Raw genomic sequence first — 22,500 nt, forward strand, 5'->3', positions numbered from 1 at the left:
TAATGCATTGATCATGGGCTGACATGACGTCAATGTCCTTATAGACAATTATGGCACCTTGGACAAAGACACTGCGTGCCAATTATGCGTATAATAATGTTCTCATTACGTTTACGAGCACTACAATCACTGAATAAATGACACACATCAGTTTAACACAGAAAGAGTAATAGCATAGTTATTTTTTGTCCATTCTTCTTTGAATTTTCAGCCTACATGATTGTCTTCTGTGAATAATTCATCGTGTCCATGATTAGACGTACCGCTGTATAAGTGTCAAAATATATTTCATTTGAAGAAGAAATAATGAAATACATGCGCATACACGGTGCTGATTCATGTTTGGAGGAGGAGAGTAATGTGTGAACGTAATGTGTGAAATATGTTCCAAAAAACTTGAAACACGCTTGCTCCAGTCCGTGTTACAAGTTTTGTTAAATCCATCACGCTCTCAGAAACCGCTCTCATGCATGCTCTGTGAGTTGTTACATATTAAATACTGGCCAACACTTTACAAAAAGCTTTCATTCGTTAACATTAGTTAACAACGTTAGTTAACATGAAGTAAGAAACCATTTTTTTTTTTTTGGTGAAAATACTAATGTTTCTAAGACTTTTGCACAGTACTGTACATTGCAGCATCAACTCTTTTCTCACAGTGTTTAAAACGGGTTGATCGGTCTCTCTAAACCACTCCTTTCCCTCTAAACCCCTCACACACTACATGAAAGTTAATATCTAAAAAAGCATAATAGGGGCAGGGACACTTTAAAGGAAAGTTTACACACAAATATTGTTCATGTTGTTTAATGCTGTTTAATGTTGGCTTTAGGTAGCTACTTTGAGTTTCCTTTGACATTCCTTTGCGTGATCCTAATCTTTAAAAAGCTTTCTGACCTTAAAATGCGTCATGCCTCTGTCATTGCAGGAAAGTTTTGGCATGTTCATACATAATGATTCTCACATAATAAATTGAACACACCCATTTCCACAAAGAGCTCCTATACCACCAAAGATTCAACATTATACTATTATAATAGTAGAGATATTATTTTTATAGTCTTTTATATGGACATATTTTGTAGGGTAACACCAGAGTCTGGGATATACATCAGATTTCTTAAGGTTATCTTAAAATAGAAAATGAATTTGGGGAAATCTCAGAAAAGAAGAAGGTATTTGAAACAGAGTTCCCACAGTCATGGAAAATCGTAGGCCTTTAAAAGTCATTGAAATGTAAAACTGTAAAAAATTATGGAAATGTGTTATAAAAAGTAAATTTCTGGTTATGCTCTGCATGAAGTCTCAAAAATCTCAATCCTGCGTTGATCCTCAAATTTCAGGTCATTTTTTTCTCTTTGTGAAGATATTTGTATATAAAGAAGTATGCTTAAAACTCTTATGCATACAAATGGGAAAAGATCTCCAGCAATGCCTATGAAATTCTTTTAAGTACTTATACATTAAATCCTACATATACATAAAATCCATCAAAAAGGATGGGAACCCCGGTTTAAGTGTCATGAAGCCCCTTTTTGTCAGTATGTTCTCAGTTCAGTTCTCTTCAAGTAATGTTACCCATAGGACTTGAAAACTGCCTAAAAGCTTGTTAGAAATTCCAGTTTGTTTATTTAAAATAAGACAAAGCTGCTTTTATTAGGCTACTGATATGACTGGAGTCTTAATTTCATGATAGTGTACATTATTTATTTTTTTTATTATTTGTGTAAACATTTTTAATGAGGGAGAAATTACTGGGTGCTCCTTTAAAATGCAGCACATGTTTGCATGCAACATGTAAAATTTACAGGAATCTTCAATGTAAACAAATTGGTGTGTTTTACAGGGACGGGCACCAACGCGTGCTACATGGAGGAGATGCGGCACTTGGAGCTGGTGGATGGTGACGAGGGTCGCATGTGTGTGAACATGGAGTGGGGTGCGTTCGGCGACGATGGCACCCTGAATGACCTTCGCACTGAATTTGACAGAGAGATTGATGCTGGCTCCCTCAACCCTGGCAAACAACTGTGAGTGACAGTCTTGCACCTGACAGTTAGTGCCACTCCCAACAGTTCTTTTGTTGATACAAAAAGCTTTGAAACCCTTTTCCCTAGAGGGCAGGTATGTCAGCTGGTTGTACAACTAGGCAATTACGGAAACGGGTAACAAGGTTGTCACCATGGTGACACCAAGTCACAGGTGGACTCGTTCGTTCTTAGAAGGCAAGTGTGAACATTGTTAGGTAGACCATATGCTCCTGCTGCAACAGCTAGAAAGTGAGTCATTTAAAGGTGCAGAAAGCAATTTCTGAAAAGCACTGTTGAAAGTGGATTGGAATGAGCACCACAACACGCATGTAGCCAAGCAGAAGTAGGGGGCATGTCCACTCATGATAGGGGAGGAGAGAGAGTGAGCAACAGGGAGATTTGAAAAAATACTGTAGAAAGAGAGATAGCTGAGAGAGATTACAAAAGAGAAAGGGTCACTGGAAAAAGAAAGGGTTATGATCAGACAAGAGTTTTAGGACCCGCGTTAATATTAGAAAAGCGCAGGAGAGACCTAAGCGGGAAGGCCTGAAAACGGATGCAGAGGTTGCGTCGTTTCTGCTCTGAGTAACACTGGTTTTGAGTGTGTGTTGCTGGCGACTAACTAACTCTTGCTTGTATAAACTCTTGTGTACTGTATGTTCATTTTTTTGTCCTTCCTTGTGGTTCATTCGTAATCTTTGCTTTACTTTTCGCAAAGCTTTATTTTGCTTTGCTTCTGATAAAGAGACATACAAACTTACAATTCGTGTTCGTGCATTTTGGGGGGCAGAGCAATGAAGGGAGGGGTGTGTTTGTTTGGGATGATTTCAAATATCAACAGTTTTTCTCGGAAATCACTTACTGCACCTTTAATAAACTCTTACCCCATCATTCACTCTATGTTAGCCTTACTTTCCGAACAGAATTCACAGGTCTTGGGAGTTTTAAAACTACTGTTCCTGACCCTAGTCACTGCAACTCCACAGGTGCTTTCATTTCGTTTTAAAGAACCAGCACTTTGAAAGCTCAGAAAATGCAGAACTGTAATCAAATACCATTATGCTATGAGTGCTTGTGGCTGAGCTCTCTAAATGCTCTTATTGGTGGAGTATGGCAATTGATTGCCTTATTTCACATGCACATACACTGTCATCTTTTTAGAGCTGCTTTACAGTAAAATTTGAATTACTCTCATTGTATGAAGCTTATTCTGTTATTTTACTCTTTATTACTGTAAAGCTGCTTTGAAACAATCTATATTGTATAAAGTTCTATATAAGTAAAGGTGACCTGACTTGACATATCAATACCTCAGCACTATTAACCTGGTTTTGAGACCTCTTTCTTTTCCTCCCAGAGATCCCAGGTTACCTTAAAGGGGACCTATTATACCCTATTTAACAAGATGTAAAATTAGTCTCAGATGTCCCCTGAGTGTGTATGTAACGTTTTAGCTCAAAATACCCCACAGATAATTTTTTATAGCATGTTAAAATTGCCACTTTTAGTGGTTGAGCAAAAACGAGCTGTTTCAGTGCGTTCCCTTTAAATGCAAATGAGCTGCTGCGCTCGGCCTAAGAGGGCGGAGCTTCAAGAGCTCGTTCTCCCCAGAGCCATAGAGCCAGAGAGGCTCTGGTTCTCCCCTGACAGGATTCAGTCAGGGCGCAAAATAATGTCAGAAACTGCGAATATATGATGCATGGAGATAGAACAGGTATAGTTTAGTTCAATTACGGTTATAACTTTTATTGTCGTCTTGTTTTTAATGTACTATATTAGTACAAGCCTGTTGTACCGTCCGAATGATGGCCAAAACTATACAGATGAGTTTTATGACGTTTATTGTACTTCACACAAAAGATGAAGCATCCGTTTTCACTCTAGAAAATCAATGTAAGAGCTTAATAAAACACTGCAAGTGTGCATTAAAATATTATCTATAAACCCTCTCTCTCCTTCCCTTGTATTATTATCACCAACATACATAGAGAGGTACACAGAAACACTCGTTACAACTAACAGTAAACAAATATATAAAGACCTTATGCCTTTCGGGTGGTGCTTAATAAACTTTATACCCGTAAATAAGCTCAGATGAACTGTAATAAAGTGCCCTCACATTCATTACTGCCATATCCAGTATCATTCTGAAGACTGTAAGCTGGATCACAAACAGTTTTTAGTTGTATATCCTTGAGTAGCACATTTTTAGCACAGTCTCTGTTTTGTATTGTCTCTTTGTACTGATATTCGTTCACTAAGCAGTCCGGTGTGAAATGATTCGCGCAGACAAACGAATTTCGGCAAACTGTGGGAGAATTTTCCTGAAAAACTAAGTTAATCCACCTCGTTTTCAGCAGCTCATATTTTAGGAGTAAAAGGAGAGAGCTATGTGGATTAATTCATCCAGCTACAGAACACCAAACACAAAACGCTTGGGAGACATTCTCGTCAATGCAGCAATGGCGGACTCGCTGTGAACGCGCTCAGGCCGGGTCTATGTTCAAACTTAATTGTCAGTCAACACTGTGGGCGGGGCCTGTGGCTTCTGTGATGTCACACTGACAGGGATCTGGAAACGCTTGTTCTGAGACACTGCTTATGATTTATGGGGATTAAAAAAAGGAGTGGGTGTACACACATTTATGTCCAAACACCAGGCAAAGGTGAATTTTGCATAATAGGTCCCCTTTAATGTAATTTCCCAGAATTATTTGAACAAACAATCAATGGGAATATGCCTTTTCTTTACAGTTGCAAGTCACTGCTATTGTTCTCTCGCATACCCTGCTCTCTGAGACATGATGAATGTTTAGACTATGACCAGATTGAGTACTGCAAACATGTTCTTGTTCCCATGGATAAGAAATCTAACAATAAGGAAAAAGGCTGAAGCGGTTTTCATTTGTGCTGCAGGGTGAAGCACAGTATGAAGTAGTCATTTACTTACAGTGCTTTTTTCCAGTTTATTCATAGCAAAACATAATTGGTGTTTTTTTTCTCATTTTCCTTCATAACTGACAGACTACTACAAATCTGCCTACTTTCTTGTAGTATAAACATCATAGACAGTACCTTTTAAAAGCTTGGGTCTGTAAGATTTTTTAATTTTTTTAAATTTTTTTGGGAAAGAAGTGCTTATGCTCACCAGGGCTGCATTTATTTGATCAAAATAAAGTAAAAACAGTAACATTATGAATAGTGTTGTCAAAAGTACAGTTTCGCAATAGCAAGTCAGTACTGAAATTTAAAAAATGTGATGCTTTGAGCGCTGTTGAGAGGATTTGTAAACACCTCTGATTGGCTATTGTATTCTCGCACTCAATGTACATGTCTGTGATTGGCTACAATGATCAACGCATGGGGGCGTTTGAAAGCGCACAGAAGTGTTTGAATTTGAAAGCAGTTTGAAAGCAGGCATATGTCAGCAGACCGGTCCTAGATTCAAATGCTCCCGTGTGTATCTGTGTAAGCTGCTCAGTGAAGAGCATCATTGACATCTATTTACAACATGTTTTTGAAGCATTGATCATTGTAGCCAATCACAGACATATCTGAAGAGTGTGTGAACACAATGGCCAATCAGAGGTGTTTACGAATCCACTCAACAGCGCTCAAAGCGTCACATTTTTAAAATTTCAGTACCGAATTGGTATCATGGTCAGTACTTTTGACAACACTAATTAGAAAATATTAGAACTCATTACTGTTTTAATATATTTTAAAATGTAATTTATTCTTGGAAAAGCTGAATTTTCAGCAGTCTTCAGTGTCATATGATCCTTCAGAAATCATCTAATATGCTGATTTGGTGCTCAGGAACCATTTCTTCTTATTATAAATTTTGAAAACTGTTGTGCTGGACACTTAAGACACATAGGTTACAAGATATCATATCAAGTGCCATTTTATTTTAAAGGTTGGTACACTTTTCAAATAAAATATTTCACAAAAATATGTTTGATAGGTTTAAAATGATAAAACAATCAATTATTTTGTCACATTTTGCTTGTCAAGTGTTAGCAGAACATGTTCAGACATATAATTATTTGAAATGAGTCCAACCTTTTTCTATATTGATCGGGAATCATCTTTAGCCAGTTACATTCAAAAAGAAATGTTTATTGCATGTTTTAAAGTCTGTATCAAGCCAAAGTTTCAATAGTATTTTCTTCCCTTTTGTGACATATATCAGAGTGAAATGGCTTCTCAAACAAGAAAAAATGTAAGGTGGAACTTGATTTTGTCCCTCAGGAATTGATTGGATCATTGTGGTTTGCTGTTGGTGAATCTCATGTGAGTGACAGGTTGTCCCGCCCTCACGCCAGTAAACACATCATCAGAGGAAGAGAAAGTTATTTTGCATGAATTTTTAAATAATGCTGTGCATGGATAAATAATTAAACAATAATTTCATGGTGACTTTTTAATTTCATGGTGACTTTAAAGATCATTTAAAATATTATTTAAAATACTTGATATTTATTTCATATTTTTGTCACACTTTAAATCCTTGTTGTAAGTGACCCCTGTCTCCTCTCCTCTCCTCTAATTTTTTATTAGGTCTTTTAATTGTCTCACTCAAGTGAATAATGATGATTGGTTCACGGGTTGCCCCAGTGTGGAATCAATAACCTCTAGGCGACCATTGGCCCGTACCGCCACACTGCATCATGACACACGTGTTCATTGCGCTCATCAGCCTTACCCTGTTTTGTTTTCATGCAGATTTGAGAAGATGATTAGTGGGATGTACATGGGGGAGCTGGTCAGACTCATCCTGGTGAAAATGGCCAAAGACGGTCTGCTGTTTCAGGGACACACCACTCCAGATCTGCTCACCACCGGCCACTTCCAGACCTCCTTTGTCTCTGCCATCGAAAATAAAAAGTCAGTACCTTTTTATAGCTCTAGGATTGTAATGGTACACAATTATGATGGTTCAGTTACGGTACATACCTCGCTATAAAAAATTTTTTTTTAAAACATTTTAAACAAGTAAGACATTAGTAACAGGTAAAGTAAATATAATGAATATAAAAGCTAATATAGTGGCAAGGCAAGTTTATTTATTAGCACATTTGATACACAATGGAAATTCAAAGTGCTTCACTGCTTGTCCAATATGGCTTCAGTGCTCAAAATTAGAGTGCGATAAAAACACACAATGCGCTGCCTGCCTATGACGGATCCCAGCAACTTTTTCACAATTATACACCCTTTGTTACACGGATGTATATTTACACCGATCTGCGCCCACAGGTCTGGTGTCTCTTCACTCACTTCTGAGTGCAATGCTACGTAAGATTATTCTCAAGCTGTTTTATTGGTTTCTTTCCGTGGTTGAAACAATGGTTGACAGATTACAAATAAACATATCTATGCATATATCATCTGTTCTTCTTCTGCGCTTTTTCCTGTTGCGCACACCCCCTTCTGGATTGGAGTGTGGATCGTCTGTGACTGACTGTATTTGTCATCTGACTGTATGCACCACACTGTGACGTTCGTACCGTGATGGTTCGAGGCAAATACATGTACCGTTACAGCCCTAGTGAATAAATTTATACCACTTTTTCAAAAATACTGTACACATATAGTTATGGATAATACAGAACCACCAAAGATAAGACAAAGAAAGAATAACTGGACTAACTACGTTTAAATCTAAGAAAACAGCTTTCCATTACAGGTGATACCTTTTTAAAAGGATCGATGTCATTGTAACATTCCAATATATTTACTTACTTGTTTCTCACTCTCAATCTCACACCCTCCCCCCACACACTACTGTCCCACAAAACAAAACAAAGTTACATGACAAAGGCAGACTTCTAAGCTGTCTTAAAGGGTTAGTTCACCCAAAAATTTAAATAATGTAATTAATTACTCACCCTCATGCCGTTCTACACCCGTAAGGCCTTTGTTCATCTTTGGAACACAAATTAAGATATTTTTGTTGAAATCCGATAGCTCAGTGAGGCCTGCATAGCCAGCAATGACATTTCCTCTCTTAAGATCCATAAAGGTACTAAAAACATATTTAAATCAGTTCATGTGAGTACAGTAGTTCAATATTAATATTATAAAGTGACGAGAATATTTTTGGTGCGCCAAAAAACAAAACAAAATAACGACTTATAAAGTGATGGCCGATTTCAAAACACTGATTCATTAAGCTTCGGAGTGTGTCAAACCGCCAAACTGCTCAAACCATGTGATTTTGGCACTCCAAACCACTGATTCATAACGCTCTGAAGCTTCCTGAAAGCTACACTTTCTGGAGTTTGGAGTTGGCAGAAAAGCAATTTGCAAATTGAAATTTAGAACTATGATTGTTATTTGTATATAATTAAAATGAAATTAAATTAGAGCTTGAAGTAATAATGCCACATTGGATTCACATTCTTGATGTATTGTTAAATATCACATCTCTCAGAAAAACTTCTTTCTGAATTATTCATATCAAGAGGCATAGTATGTGTCTGTGAATTGATCCGAAAGTCACAGACCACAAGTGAAAATAAATATTTTTTATTTCCTACAAATAAAATCAGCATAACAATTTTAAAAAGTTGAATTATACAATGTCTCACTATTTTGATATGACAGCAGCACAAGGACACAAACTTAGATCATCGCCCCATTTCGTTCCTGTATAATATGTACTCAAGGTCTCAATTATTTTTAAAGAAGTCTCTTATGCTCTCCAAGGCTGCTTGTGTAATCAGAAATACAGTAAAAACAAAAATATTGTAATATTATTACAATTTACAATAAAATGTAAATTTTAAATGTATTTAAAATAGAATTTTAATTTAATCATTCTAATATGCTGATTTGGTGCTCAAAAACATCAACAATGTGGAAAACAGTTGTGCAGCTTGATATTTTTGTGGAAACTGTAATATATTTTTTTCAGGATTCTTTGATGAATAGAAAGTTCAAAAGAACAGCATTTACATTTTTACTTTACATTTTGTGATGTAAAAGTTAATGTCACTTTTAATCAATTTAACTCATCCTTGCTGAATAATCTTAATTTCCTTCTTTAAAAAAAGTGTCCAAAAAGTTCCAGAAACATTCACATACACACACACATGTCTGTTTTTGTGAATTGTGGGGACTTTCCATAGGCCGCAATGCATTTTATACTGTACAAATCCCGTACTTTCTATCCCCCTACCCTCCCCCTAACCTTAAACCTAACCATCACAGGAAACTGTGCACACCTTTATTTTCTCACAAAAACATCATTTAGTATTTTTATTAATTAATTTACATTGTGGGGACCGGTGGCTGGTCCCCACGATGTAGGTGAACTCAGGTTTATATTACACACACACACACACACACACACACACATGTTTGTTTTTGTGAAATGTGGGGACATTCCATAGACATAATGGTTTTTATACTGTACAAACCGTATTTACTATCCCCCTACACTACCCCTAACCCTAAACCTAACCATCACAGGAAACTGTGCACACTTTTACTTTCTCACAAAAACTCATTCTGTGTGATTTATAAGCCTTTTGAAAAGTGGGGACATGCTGAATGTCCTCATATTTCACCTTTTTTTGTAATACCCATGTCATACCCATGTCATTATACACATTTATGTCCTGATATTTCACAAAAACAAGTACACACACACACACACACACACACACACACACACACACACACACACACACACACACACACACACACACACACACACACACACACACATATGCTCACATATATATTTATATTTACAAACTTTTATTTTAGATGTGATTAATCGATTTGCAGAGCTAGTATTTTCTTTTCTTTTTTAAAATTCTAATTTTAAAAAAATATTTCTGTATTTTTATTGCATTGTAATAAGAATGATAGCTGTCGGCAAGAAGAGGCTTTTTGTTATTTGCATTGCTCTTTACATCTTTTGCGCTTAGGCGCAGAACTGTCCTGAAGTAGTTTCGATTTGAGCCATTCACATGCTATAGGCTTTTGGTTTGCTAAGGATATTTAGGTTAATATTCATTCAAACCTCCAAATTAATCAAAAGCAACATTGTCTCTTCTGCAGGAATAACGAAGGTCTGGTGAGTGCAGAGCAGGTGTTGAGAGGACTCGGACTGGACCCGTCCCCTGAAGACTGTGTGGCCACACAGCAGGTGTGTCAGATTGTGTCTACGCGTGCGGCCCATCTCTGTGCTGCCACGCTGGCGGCTGTGCTACGGCAGATCCGAGATAACAAAGCCGCAGAGAAATTGCGCACCACTATCGGCGTTGATGGATCGGTCTACAAAAACCACCCACAGTGAGTCTATTGTCAGTACTGGTGTGCGCTTGCTGTGGTACCAAATGATTATCTTATTCATACACCATGGTATTTGCACTCCATTGTACTTAAAAGAATACCATGGCAAATGTAATTTGTAGATGTTAGATTTCCACTTCTTTTCTGTTTCTTCTTGGTTGTTCTGACTCCACAAAATACTCAAAAGCTCATTACTGTTAGGTTGCACCCCTTGTAGGTGGTAAATGTGTTTCAGTAAAGCTATTGAGGCACAAAATTCAACTTGCTCACCAGTGCTGTAATTAAAGTGAGTTTTTGCTGTGTGTTTAACAGTGAAGGAGAAGGAGTGAGACAGAGAAAGACAGTTACAAGTAGCGTTGCACTAGTCAACTCGAAACAGCTCTCTTTTGGGAGGGTGTGTCACAATTACCAACTGTTTTTCCTGAAATCTGGCCCTTTTTTTTTCTCCCCTACTGTGATCTGATGGAGTTTTAGTTCTGTGCCACTGTATCCTTTGGCTTACTCAGTTGGGGTTTAAAAGAAAATGAATATTCAGTAATATTATTGACTTGACTGCTCTGACACTGATTGAATGAGAACAACATTTTAACTGAATTTAGCTGTCATACTCCCTGATTGAAGACTGATAAAAATGACAGATTAAACAACCTTTGTTGTTTCGCTTCCCTGTAATGGATTCACAAGAAAATAGACTGACTGCAATAGACTAATCTAGACTGATCTTCAAATAAGATTTACTCTGAAAAAACATAGATTGTTCTGTCTCTGCATTTATACCGTACTCATTTAAGTGTTGTACAATGTCTGAGCAAAGCAGGACGATGGTTCGTCAGTTCATTCATAAAGTCATTGGTCACTACACAAGAGCCCGTTTCACTAGCTCCATGATTCTTCCTGGATGTTGTCAGAGAGTTTGGCAAGGCCATAAACGCAGCAGGGAGTTGAATTTCTAGGAGCTTTTAACAGACACCCACTGAGACGTGGCTGCATGCATCGATTTCCTCTGATTCCTCAACGACTATTTAAATGAAGCATATGACTGAAAAATTACTGAAATTATCTGGTGATCTTTTAGTGAGTGCTGTGCAACAATATGGATAGATATTTCCCAGAAAAAAACATGATTATGAGCTTTTATTGCTGTCTTGGAGTTTCATTTGTTATTATAATAATTCTTTCATTTTTAGTTATTGTTGCTGTCGAGCGATTAAATTTTTTTTATCTAATTATTTGCATGATGTGCTGATTAATTAATCATATTTGGCTAAGAAATTACCCCCAAACAATAATTTAAAGTCATTATTATGTTAATGAGAAAAGCATTGCATAGACATTACAAAAAGTAGCTTTAGAAAGAAATATTTTATTTGATTCAACATATAATTTATTACACACAAACTTTTAAGCCCAAAGTTTAGTTCACTTTTTACGCATACTCGAGGGTCAGCGTAGAGTATGCGCGTAATATACACGCACCGCCAGATTTTTGTAACCTCAGATTGTACACATGCATTGATTTATTTATTTTTTCAGTAATTACTTTATCCACAAGGTGGCAACCGTGCACTGGGGTCATTGATTCACAATGTAAAAACTGCATAAACAGAACAGACCGGAACACATGCAAGCTACAGCGACAATGGATGCCTATATAGAGGAGAGATTGTGTGAAGAGGTTAGAAAGTACCCTCATTTATACAACGCTAGCATGAAAGAATACAAAGATGTTTACACGGGTTGTAACTCCAACGCGAAAGATTGCTCAAAACTTTGCATGCATCGAACGCCTGTGTATGCGTGCGAGTCAAATGAATACTTTGCAAGGCTGTGCGTTTGACTATCCTTGCACACTACCCTACAGGTAAAAAAATGAAGTATACCCAGGGCTTTCTGAATTTGAATTTAGGTATATTTACAGACCAAAACAGTTTGGTTACCAAGAAAATATCTTCTTTTACTTTCGCTAAAGAAAGTCATACAGGTTTGAAATGAAAGAGGGTGAGTAAATGATGACATAATTTGAATTTTTGGGTAAACTATCCTCAAAATATGATTATTATTTTTTTATTTTTTTTATGAAATGATGCTATAACTAAGAAACTAAAAATGCCAGTAGTTGGCAGTAAATGTCTAAATGAGTAAGTCATTAGCTGCGTCTCATTTCGAAGGCTGCGTCCTCCGGAGGTCGCATTTGAAGGCTGCGTACGTCATCGAGGTGGTCTCATGTAAGAAGAGTAAGCTTTAGACACAAGTCATACAGGTGCTTTTTTTGCCCTGATATCCACGCAGTGAGCTGTTCCCTGCTTCATTTTCGTCATCACCAGTCAACTGTATGAAATGTAAGATGACGTACATGTCTGGGGCGGGGTGGGTCACAGGTTATTTTTCCATAACTAATTAATGAATGCATTATATATTTAAATAGTTTGCCCTGAGACTCCAACAGCAGTAAATAGCTTATTGCTGATGTTTATCTCTCTTTGATAATAAGTTAACTTTGGTGTTGTGCAGAGCACTTATTTAAATGACTTATGCATTATGAATGCAAAGCAATCTGAAAGCATCAACGTTAATTGGTTGTGCTATTTTAATCTGGCATGCCCAGTTTTTCACAGCTTTCATCATCCAGGGTCCTAACACCTGCATTCTTTGAAATGGTTTATGTTTGAACATTTTCTGAAGGTGTGGATGGCACTTTCAGAGAGGACTATACATCTTTGTACATCAAGATGTGTCTGTGTTGATGTGCACAACTGCCACCACATGCCAGTCATGTGCATTGTATTTTAATATGTGTGGCATGACCATAAGAAAACTTTCTTTAAAAGGAAAGTCAACAATAATGAGACTGAAATGAAGAAATAGTCAAGTTTCTACCTCCTACACTTATATCTAAAATCAAAGTTACACAATTTTGATTTCAGTGGGAGTGAGCGATCTATTTTTGCCATGTTATACAGCGGCATGTACTTCCAGTGTATTAGATGTTGCAGTTGAAATGGTTTTCTTATACATCAAATGAAACCTTTTCCTCTTTTGCAGTTAATTTATGACTCATATAACATCATTTAGACTGTTTTCTAACATGGCCAATTTAAATATTCCTCTAGCGGTCTATCTTCGTTCCAGTCTTGCTTCAAGTTCAAGTGGTTATTGAGTAACTACTTGACAGCAAGAAATGATCTGTTTTACCTGGATGTATGCATAGTTTTAAATACAGAAGCTGCAATAGCAAGGGATTGTCCTTCAATAATTCAGATCAACTTTTCTGTCCCCTAGACTGACTCATTATAGTTTTAAATGGCGGATAGTAGCTTTAATCTTTTTTGTCAAATCTTTTGTGTTTTGCCAGAATTTCTTTATCTTATATTTATCAGACTTTTTAACATACCCTTACATAATTTATTTTATTTTACAAGTCTAGTGCTTATCCAACTTTTTTCTCTCTAAAAAAATGTCAGATGAGTCAAATGTTATTCCCATCACACACAATGTCAAAAATCCACACCATCAGACAATATTCCAAAATCCACCTGAAGTTTGGTCAAGGCCATGTTAAATGTTTTTATGTAAATTTTTTTGAGTTCATATATAATTTGTATAACTGAAGATTGAAGACTCACCAAACTACAATTTGGAATCTTAAAGTAGTCGTTCTCAGACCTTTAAATGTACTCTCTACCATGCTATTTTATTATGAATTGATGTTATTTTTTCCTGTGCCCCATCTTGTGCATCTTTCACATTTTCCTCACCTTTTCTTCCTTTTACTGTCTTCTTCTTTCTTTGCTTTTAAACTCTTTTCTCTCTCTTACACACACACACACACACACACACACTTATGCTATGTGGCTTTTTCTGGTAGGTTTGCCCGGCGACTGAATAAAATGGTTCGATCATTGGTGCCCGACTGCGACGTGCGTTTCATGCGCTCTGAAGATGGCAGCGGCAAGGGGGCTGCCATGGTTACAGCTGTAGCATACCGGCTGGCAAAGCAGCATGCAGAACGTCAGCGTATCCTGGACACCCTACGCCTCAATCGGGATCAACTCCTGGAGGTGAAGAAAAGGATGGAGGAGGAGATGAACAGAGGCCTGGCTAAAAAAACACACTCTTTGGCCACTGTTAAAATGCTGCCCACCTTTGTGCGCGCCACACCGGATGGAACAGGTTAGAGTGAGAGTTTTCACTTTTGGGTGAACTAAATTCTATAATTTTTTATTCAACCTTGTGCACATCCAATTTATTTTGTGTGCGTGAAAGCAAATTTATTATTATTTATTTATTTATTTATTTATTTATTTATTTATTTTTATTTTTTTTAAACCTTACAACAATTCATATAACAATTCATAGTGAGCACATCTGTCAAGCTCCAAAATGAACATAAAGCACAATGAAAGCACAATAATTACGCTCCAAATGACTAGTACAATATATTCCAAGTATACTGAAATCATAGCTAAGTGTGAAGAACAGACTGGAATGTACTGTAAGTCGCTGTATGTACTGTAAGGTCTGTAAGTAGGATAATAGCTTTGCCAAAATAGCTTTGGTATTTTGTATTTATCTTTTTTATTTTGCATTTTACTTATTTATTTGTTTTGCATTTTACTTATTTATTTGTTTTGCATTTTACTTATTTATTGATTTTTCACATTTTGATTGATTTTGTTTTACATACTGATTTATTTAGCATTTTACTTTTTTGATTTTGTTTTGCATTTTACTTATTTATTGATTTGTTTTGAATTTTATTTTGCATTTTACTTATTATTATTTTATTTCTAATCTGGACATTTATGTAATTACATACAAGGTGGATTTCTGGTGGATTTGTTACTTAGTTTTTTCCATCCTCTTTGAAACCCATTGACAGATGTTGCCACTATGAACTGTTCTATGAAAACAGCTGCAAAAATGTATTCTTGTGTGCTCATGGAATAAATAACAGTAACAGTTTTGGAGATCGGATCAAAAATAAGAATGTATTGCATGCAAAATAAATGTCATTCTATCTTGCCCAAGGGAGGGAAAGTGTTTGAATATAAATTGTAACTGTGCATAATGCATCATTTCCTGAGAGAGTTAAGTGCACGAGTCAAGTTTGCTTAGAATGGCAACAATTTCTGAGAATATTTTCCATGCATAATTTCATAAAATTATATTCCTGATTGTGTACAGTATATCAGCAGAGACCAATAATCTAGAACAGAAAGTGCTCATTGTAACATCAACTGCTCATCTATTTTGCCCACAGTATCTCATGGTATCTCACTTCACTCTCATGCTGCTTGTTTGCATATAGAGTTTCTCAATTGCCAGTGTACACTCTCACCCGTGTTGCTTCAAATCACCGTCTCTCCTTTAAAACTGTGCTTGAAATCATTATTTAGTAACTAATGTAACCAAATTTAGATTGGTTACATTAGTGAAGCAGAGTCTGATTCATTCTCTGTAGGTTTTAAAAGGCTAAGACTACTTGAAAAATACATCTGTGTTGAATTTGTCTGATGTTTTTTCAGCATTATAATTTGAGTAAAAACTATGAATTTGATTATGAATTAGGTACGTCAGCCTTTTCCTTTAATTACAGCAGTGTTCTAGTTCCATAATCTCCATGTTTGTGTAAAACCTGATGGTCATGTTCTCCAGCATGATTTAAGAATGTTTCAGAGCATCTTACACTTCGATGAAAGCAAGAAAATGGTACATCTCTGCAGAGGTGATAACATGATCAGTTTTACTAATTTACACTACCGTTCAAAAGTTTAGGGTCAGTAAGATATGTTTTTAAGATATTAAATTGGGAAATTAAATACATTTATTCGGCAAGGACATTTTTTGAATACAAAATATATATTTCAGCAGTTGATAACTCCTTGATAAATGTCTCTTGAGCTCTAAATCAGAATATTAGAAAGATTTCTGAAGGATCATGTGACACTGAAGACAGGGGTAATAATGATGCTGACAATTCAGAGACAATTCAATATATTTCATTTAACAGGAAACTTTTGCTATATTTTTGATATTTTTGCTATATATCAAATAAATGCAGCCTTGGCAAGCAAAGAGACTTTGTTCAAATATCTTACAGAGTCCAAACTCTTGAACCGTAGTGTACTTATTAAAATCGTGACTTAGAAATGGTGCCAAGTTGTAATTATTTTTCATTAATTTTACATTATGATATTTATAGGGCCATTTTTACTAACAACTTGCGCCAGAGCAAACCCTCTTTTGCCGTTAAAAACCTACTAAAGTATTTACTAAAGACACGCATTGAAAAATTTACACTGAAAGGCATGAACAGTTATTTTTGCGACTGACCGTATTACATATGAATTTATAGGAGTTTTGGTATTTGTACCATTATTTACCACCCAAAAAAAGCATGTCTTAAAATCTTTTAAAATTTCCTGATAATTTGAACCATGTCAAAGATGTTTATGTCTTCTTTCTTCAGTCGAAAAGAAATTAATGTTTTTGAGCAAAACATTCCAGGATTTTTCTCCATATAGTGGACTTCAATGGGGTACAACGGGTTGAAGGTCCTAATTGCAGTTTCAGTGCAGCTTCAAAGGGTTCTACAAAATCCCAGCTGAGGAATAAGGGTCTGGAATGTTTTCCTCAAAAACCTTAATTTCTTTTCGACTGAAGAAAGAAAGACATGGGGGTGAGTAAATTATCAGGAATGTGAACTAATCCTTTAAACCAGACGCTAATTGGTATATTGCGTTGGTCATTATGGAAATTATCCGGCTGCCTGTGTCCTTTTAATTTGTGAGTTGTCGGTAGATAACACGGAATGTTCCATTTCCATTTTCATCGCTTTTTTGGAATTGCACTCTCACACTGATTTGCCCTGTTCAGTAAATCTGGCCCTTAGTGTGGTCTCAGACTTTTGAAAGTCCATGTCAGTTTGCTGATACAGTTAAAATGCAAGTGAGATGGAGTGACAAAGGAGAACTGTGACTAATCTTAAATATAAAACAACAACTTCATTGACCAATGCAGGGGAAATTAAAAAAAAATAGATAAACTGGACTGTATGTAATACCCTCACTGGTTTGAGATACAAATCAATTACCCCTCCATATCTGCTCCGTACCACCTCCGTAATTGCACTTTTCCAAAACCTCTGAACCTAGTTGAAAAAGTTGATTGGTGTGTGGGTGTGCGTCTGAACAAGATGATGTGTGCTCTATCATGTGTGTTTGAGTCACACGGTCTCTGAATCTATTGTGCATGCTCTACAGAGCGTGGTGACTTCTTGGCACTGGATCTGGGCGGCACAAACTTCAGGGTGCTCTTGGTGCGCGTTCGAAGTGGGAAACGACGGAGTGTGGAGATGCATAATAAGATCTACACCATCCCCCAAGACATTACGCAGGGCACTGGCGAGGAGGTATGCCCACCTTTCATATTCCACATTAAAGCTCATTCAAGATGTGAATTAGGTACATGGTGGATTCCTTTCATTGTACGATGATGACATTGCAGTGGAAAAATAATGCAAGTTGGTTTTTGGATTTTCTCAACTGAGCTGCTGAATTGAAATGAAAGTGACTCTAATACAAGATTCTATTGTGTGTCTTGGATTGTAAGTCAAGCACACTAGAAGTACTATGCACCTAATAAAGATATCCCTGTTTTTGAACCTGAAAAACACTCACCTATTTGCAATTTATTTGAAAGTGGTCACCGGAGAGCACTCAAGCAGTACTATCCAGCTTCCAGCTGCATACATAGTGGTGTATTGCAGGGTGGAATTACCTACTTGATTTCCAATTTCATATTGACATGACATGAATGGAAGTTGTTGTGACAAGTACATGTCACAGATTATGGACTTGTGCATGAATGATCCTTTGTCTTCATCTACGTATGTGTGTGTTTGTGTGTGTGAATGGTTTTCTGCAGTTGTTTGATCACATAGTGCACTGTATAGCTGACTTCTTGGAGTATATGGGTATGAAGGGGGCATCCCTGCCTCTTGGTTTCACCTTCTCGTTTCCCTGCCATCAGACCCGACTCGACCAGGCAAGTCCACACATACACACATGTACATACGTGTCTGTCCAGCTATCCAAATGAGGACAAACCACAGGCCCTGTGTAAACATGGTGTAAAACTTGTTTACACAGTATTGGTCGATTGGATCACAAGTAGACGAGGGAGACACATACCCATTTGTCTACTTTCAACCACTCCTGTCCTGTGTCTAGGGGCAGTCAAATGAATGGGTTTTTTCAGATCTTTCAATATAACGTTCAAAATAAGCTCATGCATTTTACATATGAAAGTAGACAAAGGAAAAACATACAGAGGAGCATCAGCTTTACTGACAGCCGCAAGACCACGCCGAATGCGTCTTAGAAATCAGGAATGGTGAGAGAACATTGTGCTTGGTATGTTTTTCATCTTCAATCCAAACTTGGGTCTTTAACCCGAAACAGTTTAAATCTCGTCTGGCTAGCGCGCTTCACATAATTTTTACACATTAAGTCAGTAGGCAGAGAGTAGGCAGTGTTTGGTAACCGTTCGAACGCATTCGACGACATGAGCGTCTACACTGCAAAATAAATCCAGTCAAATGCGTTTTTCTGGAAGTGGTCAAAAATGGACAAGCTCAAAAAGTTTTACACCATGTTTACACCCGTCTTTAGCGTTGTCCACTTGTGATCTGATCAATCAAAACACATCTTAATACTAGGTGTGAACAGGGCCGTAGACTGCTTTTGTTTTTAAATAAAGTTAAAATAAAGCTTTTTTGAATATTGAAAATTGTGCTTTCACAAATAAAATACAAAATGTAGCTTAATCCCTAAAAATTATGAACAGATAAAACTCTCATATTCAAAATTTGTTTCCAAAGATGATGTCCTCAAAATGAGGTTTTATCAGATTTAGCTAACGTCTGGTTGTACTTTTTTTTTAACTTTTAGAAATACTCTCTCAAAAAAATGTGTCTACAGTGTTGTCCTGTGTCCACTATATTCCCATCTCTCTTCCTCACAGGGTGTCCTGATAAAGTGGACGAAAGGTTTCAAGGCCTCGGGCTGTGAGGGCGAGGATGTGGCCACACTGCTGAAAGATGCCATCCATCGCAGTGAGGTCAGCACTATCACTCACTGTTGGCACTCCACTGCTATCAGCACTGAAGTGCTGTGAAAGCAATTTCTGCAGTTATTAGCCACAATTACCCTGCCTTCTATAGCAAGATGTAATTAGTAGATGTTCAATTAGACGAATCATGTCCTGAAAGGTAATGATAGTGTATTTGCTCTGCCTTGCTTTTAATACTTCTCTCTCTGTCTGTTGATTGTTCCTCAAAGGAATTTGATTTGGATGTGGTTGCTGTGGTGAATGACACTGTGGGGACGATGATGACGTGTGGGTACGAGGACCCACAATGTGAAGTTGGACTTATTGTCGGTGGGTGTGATTTCTTGTGCCTCTGATTTTTGTCTTTCATGTCTTTCATGTTGCATAAGGTTTAGCGATTGTCTAGTTGACTCAATAAGTATTTGAACAACTAAGTCTTAATTAAAATATGCATTAGATAATGAAATGTAACAATAAAATGGCATACTGTACAAATTATGCATTTTGCAGAACCTAAAAAAACATTTTTAGACAATTTTGCAATTAGCTTAAAAGGGACCTATTATGTCCCTTTTTACGAGATGTAAAATAAGTTTCTGATGTCTCTATAGTGTGTATGTGAAGTTTTAACTCAAAATACACCACAGATCATTATTTATAGCATGTTAAATTTGCAACTTTTTGGGGTGAGCAAAAATGCACTATATTTATGTGTCCCTTTAAATGCAAATGAACTGGTGCTCCGGGCAAAACAGGACAATCTCAGGCACTAAAAATGTCAGAAACTGTCATTAGCAGTGTTCAGCCTCATATGTTTCAGAATCAACCTGTTGTGAAAATCCAGCACTGAAAATACCCTCATTTGTGAAACAGTCCAGTGCACAACGATTGGTGCAACAATATAATAATTTACCTTTTTTTTTTTCTGGACATTTCCTTCAAAAATTAAATTCAACAACGATGTCTTCAGTGACTGAGGTGGCGGGAGTCTATGGAGACTCTTATGTTCATTGGTACATCCTAAAACAAAACATTCGTAATGCCTTTTTGGCGCAGACATTGTACTACTCCAGCTGCTACAGCAAGGATACAGAAGTGGTGGACTTTTTGCTTCGCACTCAAGGCTGTCTAAGCTAATAGGGCAGATCGTCACCGGCTGTGGGCGGGGCTTCTCCCTATGATGACGTCATCTGAATCTGAATCAGCTCGTTTAAAGAGATTGCTTTATGGGAATTATAAAAAAAATGAGTGATTGGATTTTTACCATTATAGGCTGTTTGTTCTCACATACAGCGGACACACGTTGTTGTTCAAACATATGGAGCCCCACATGCTGGAAAAAAATAGTAACCTAAATCATGCACAGGCTTTACTTTACAAGTTTACAAGTCGTTCCCTCGATTTATAAATTGTTCACATGATTTACTTATTTGTTCCCTTAATTTACGAAATCATGTGCACGCTTTAGTAAATCGAGGGAATGACTTGGTAAATCGTGCGCATAATTTACTTTTTTTCCTGCATGTTATGTGCAGGGCTCCATACAAACACCTTATAAAAGTGAATTTTGCATAATAGGTCCCCTTTAAGCAACTGGTGTCAAGGAGATATTTAGAGGATGCGTTGAGTTGGTTCCCCTCAAATTCTGGTTTGACTACCGCTTAAGTGTGTTTCTTTCTTTCTTTATCCTGTAGGCACAGGGACTAACGCATGCTACATGGAGGAGATGTCAAACGTTGAGCTGGTGGATGGAGATGAGGGTCGTATGTGCGTGAACATGGAGTGGGGAGCGTTCGGGGACAGTGGAGAGCTGGATGACATTTGCACAGAGTTTGATCGAGCCGTGGATGACCAGTCCACTTACCCCGGGAAACAGCGGTGAGAGTTCAAAACTGGATCCTTCATGCAATGTTGTCAACTTCCCATTAGAGAAATGTTGCCATATCTAATGGGGTTTCAGATTTGAGGCCTAGTATGGTGCACCTCATATGAAATTCTGCTGTTTGAATCACCCCAGACTTCAGGCTTTAGCACTGCCTTACGGTCACACATGAAATAGATTTTTTAAGTGCTATTACTTATTTATAGATGACTCAATAAAAATACATTATGGATATGCTTGCAGAATTTAAACCTAATGGATCTCTTAGATAATTTGATTCAGGTCAGCTTAGTGCAATGCTTAGGGTTCATTTTAAACATGATGAAACAGCGTTTAGCTAATAAACTGCCCGCAGCTGGAACCAACTTCAAGAGGATCTCAGATGTCAGTCTCCCAAAAGTAGTCAGATTCAAGTCTAAACTGAAAACGCATAAACATATATGTATGTTACATATGGATGGAAAGATAGAGAGATGGATGGATGTAGTATGTAAGTACATCTTGCCATTGCCCTCAAATCACATTTAAACTTGTGCACATTCATACCAGAGGGTTATGAGATATAAGAGTAATTGCAGGATTTTCAGCTAAATTTTGGCCTATTTTTCAGTGTGTTTGGTAACATATGACTATTTGCATTCCAAGGAAGAAAGAAATTCATACTTATTTTTAACAACCTAAATATGAGTAAATGGTATTCATTTAGGTGAACTGTTCCTTTAAGATGCTAGAAAAGTTTCATTGGATGGAGTGATAAGTTGGTCATAAAAATTTTAGTTGTAGATGTGTAGTCTAAATGTTGCCTTGAGATCATGCCAAAGCATCTCCGTCAGGTTGCCAGAAGGCGTATTTTCTTCTGTTAAAGCCATTCTGTTGTTGGTTTACTCATGTGCTTTGATTTGTTGTCCATTATTTAGCTTCTGTTGGGATTCATTTGTCAGACAGATGGCCATACATCCATCTGCCAAATGTCCTGAAAAACTCAGTATTTTTCCATTGGTAATAGCTAGCTGTCTGACCTGACTTTTTTCTGCACAAACACAAAGCGTGTTGTACTTTGAGTACTGTACAGCTAAACTTTGGATTTTACTTTTAATGTTACTGAAAGAAGTCTCTTATGCTCACCAAGGCTCTTACATTGTCAATACAAGATCTTGACCAAACATT

At 37.0% G+C, this 22,500-nt stretch overlaps 1 protein-coding gene across 1 annotated transcript in view; it reads left to right on the forward strand.

Annotated features, from left to right (window-relative positions):
* The window catches only part of hk2 (hexokinase 2), a 59,416-nt gene that overhangs the window by 24,787 nt on the left and 12,129 nt on the right, over positions 1-22,500 (forward strand). Inside the window, exons 7-15 of the mRNA XM_067408169.1 lie at positions 1,847-2,030; positions 6,759-6,920; positions 10,107-10,340; positions 14,206-14,510; positions 17,603-17,751; positions 18,267-18,386; positions 19,365-19,460; positions 19,682-19,781; positions 21,146-21,329. Coding sequence (XP_067264270.1) covers positions 1,847-2,030; positions 6,759-6,920; positions 10,107-10,340; positions 14,206-14,510; positions 17,603-17,751; positions 18,267-18,386; positions 19,365-19,460; positions 19,682-19,781; positions 21,146-21,329 — 1,534 coding nt within the window. The remainder of the gene's footprint in view (positions 1-1,846; positions 2,031-6,758; positions 6,921-10,106; positions 10,341-14,205; positions 14,511-17,602; positions 17,752-18,266; positions 18,387-19,364; positions 19,461-19,681; positions 19,782-21,145; positions 21,330-22,500) is intronic.

Source organism: Chanodichthys erythropterus, chromosome 13 (genome assembly GCF_024489055.1).
Source record: "Chanodichthys erythropterus isolate Z2021 chromosome 13, ASM2448905v1, whole genome shotgun sequence".
NCBI lineage: Eukaryota > Metazoa > Chordata > Actinopteri > Cypriniformes > Xenocyprididae > Chanodichthys > Chanodichthys erythropterus.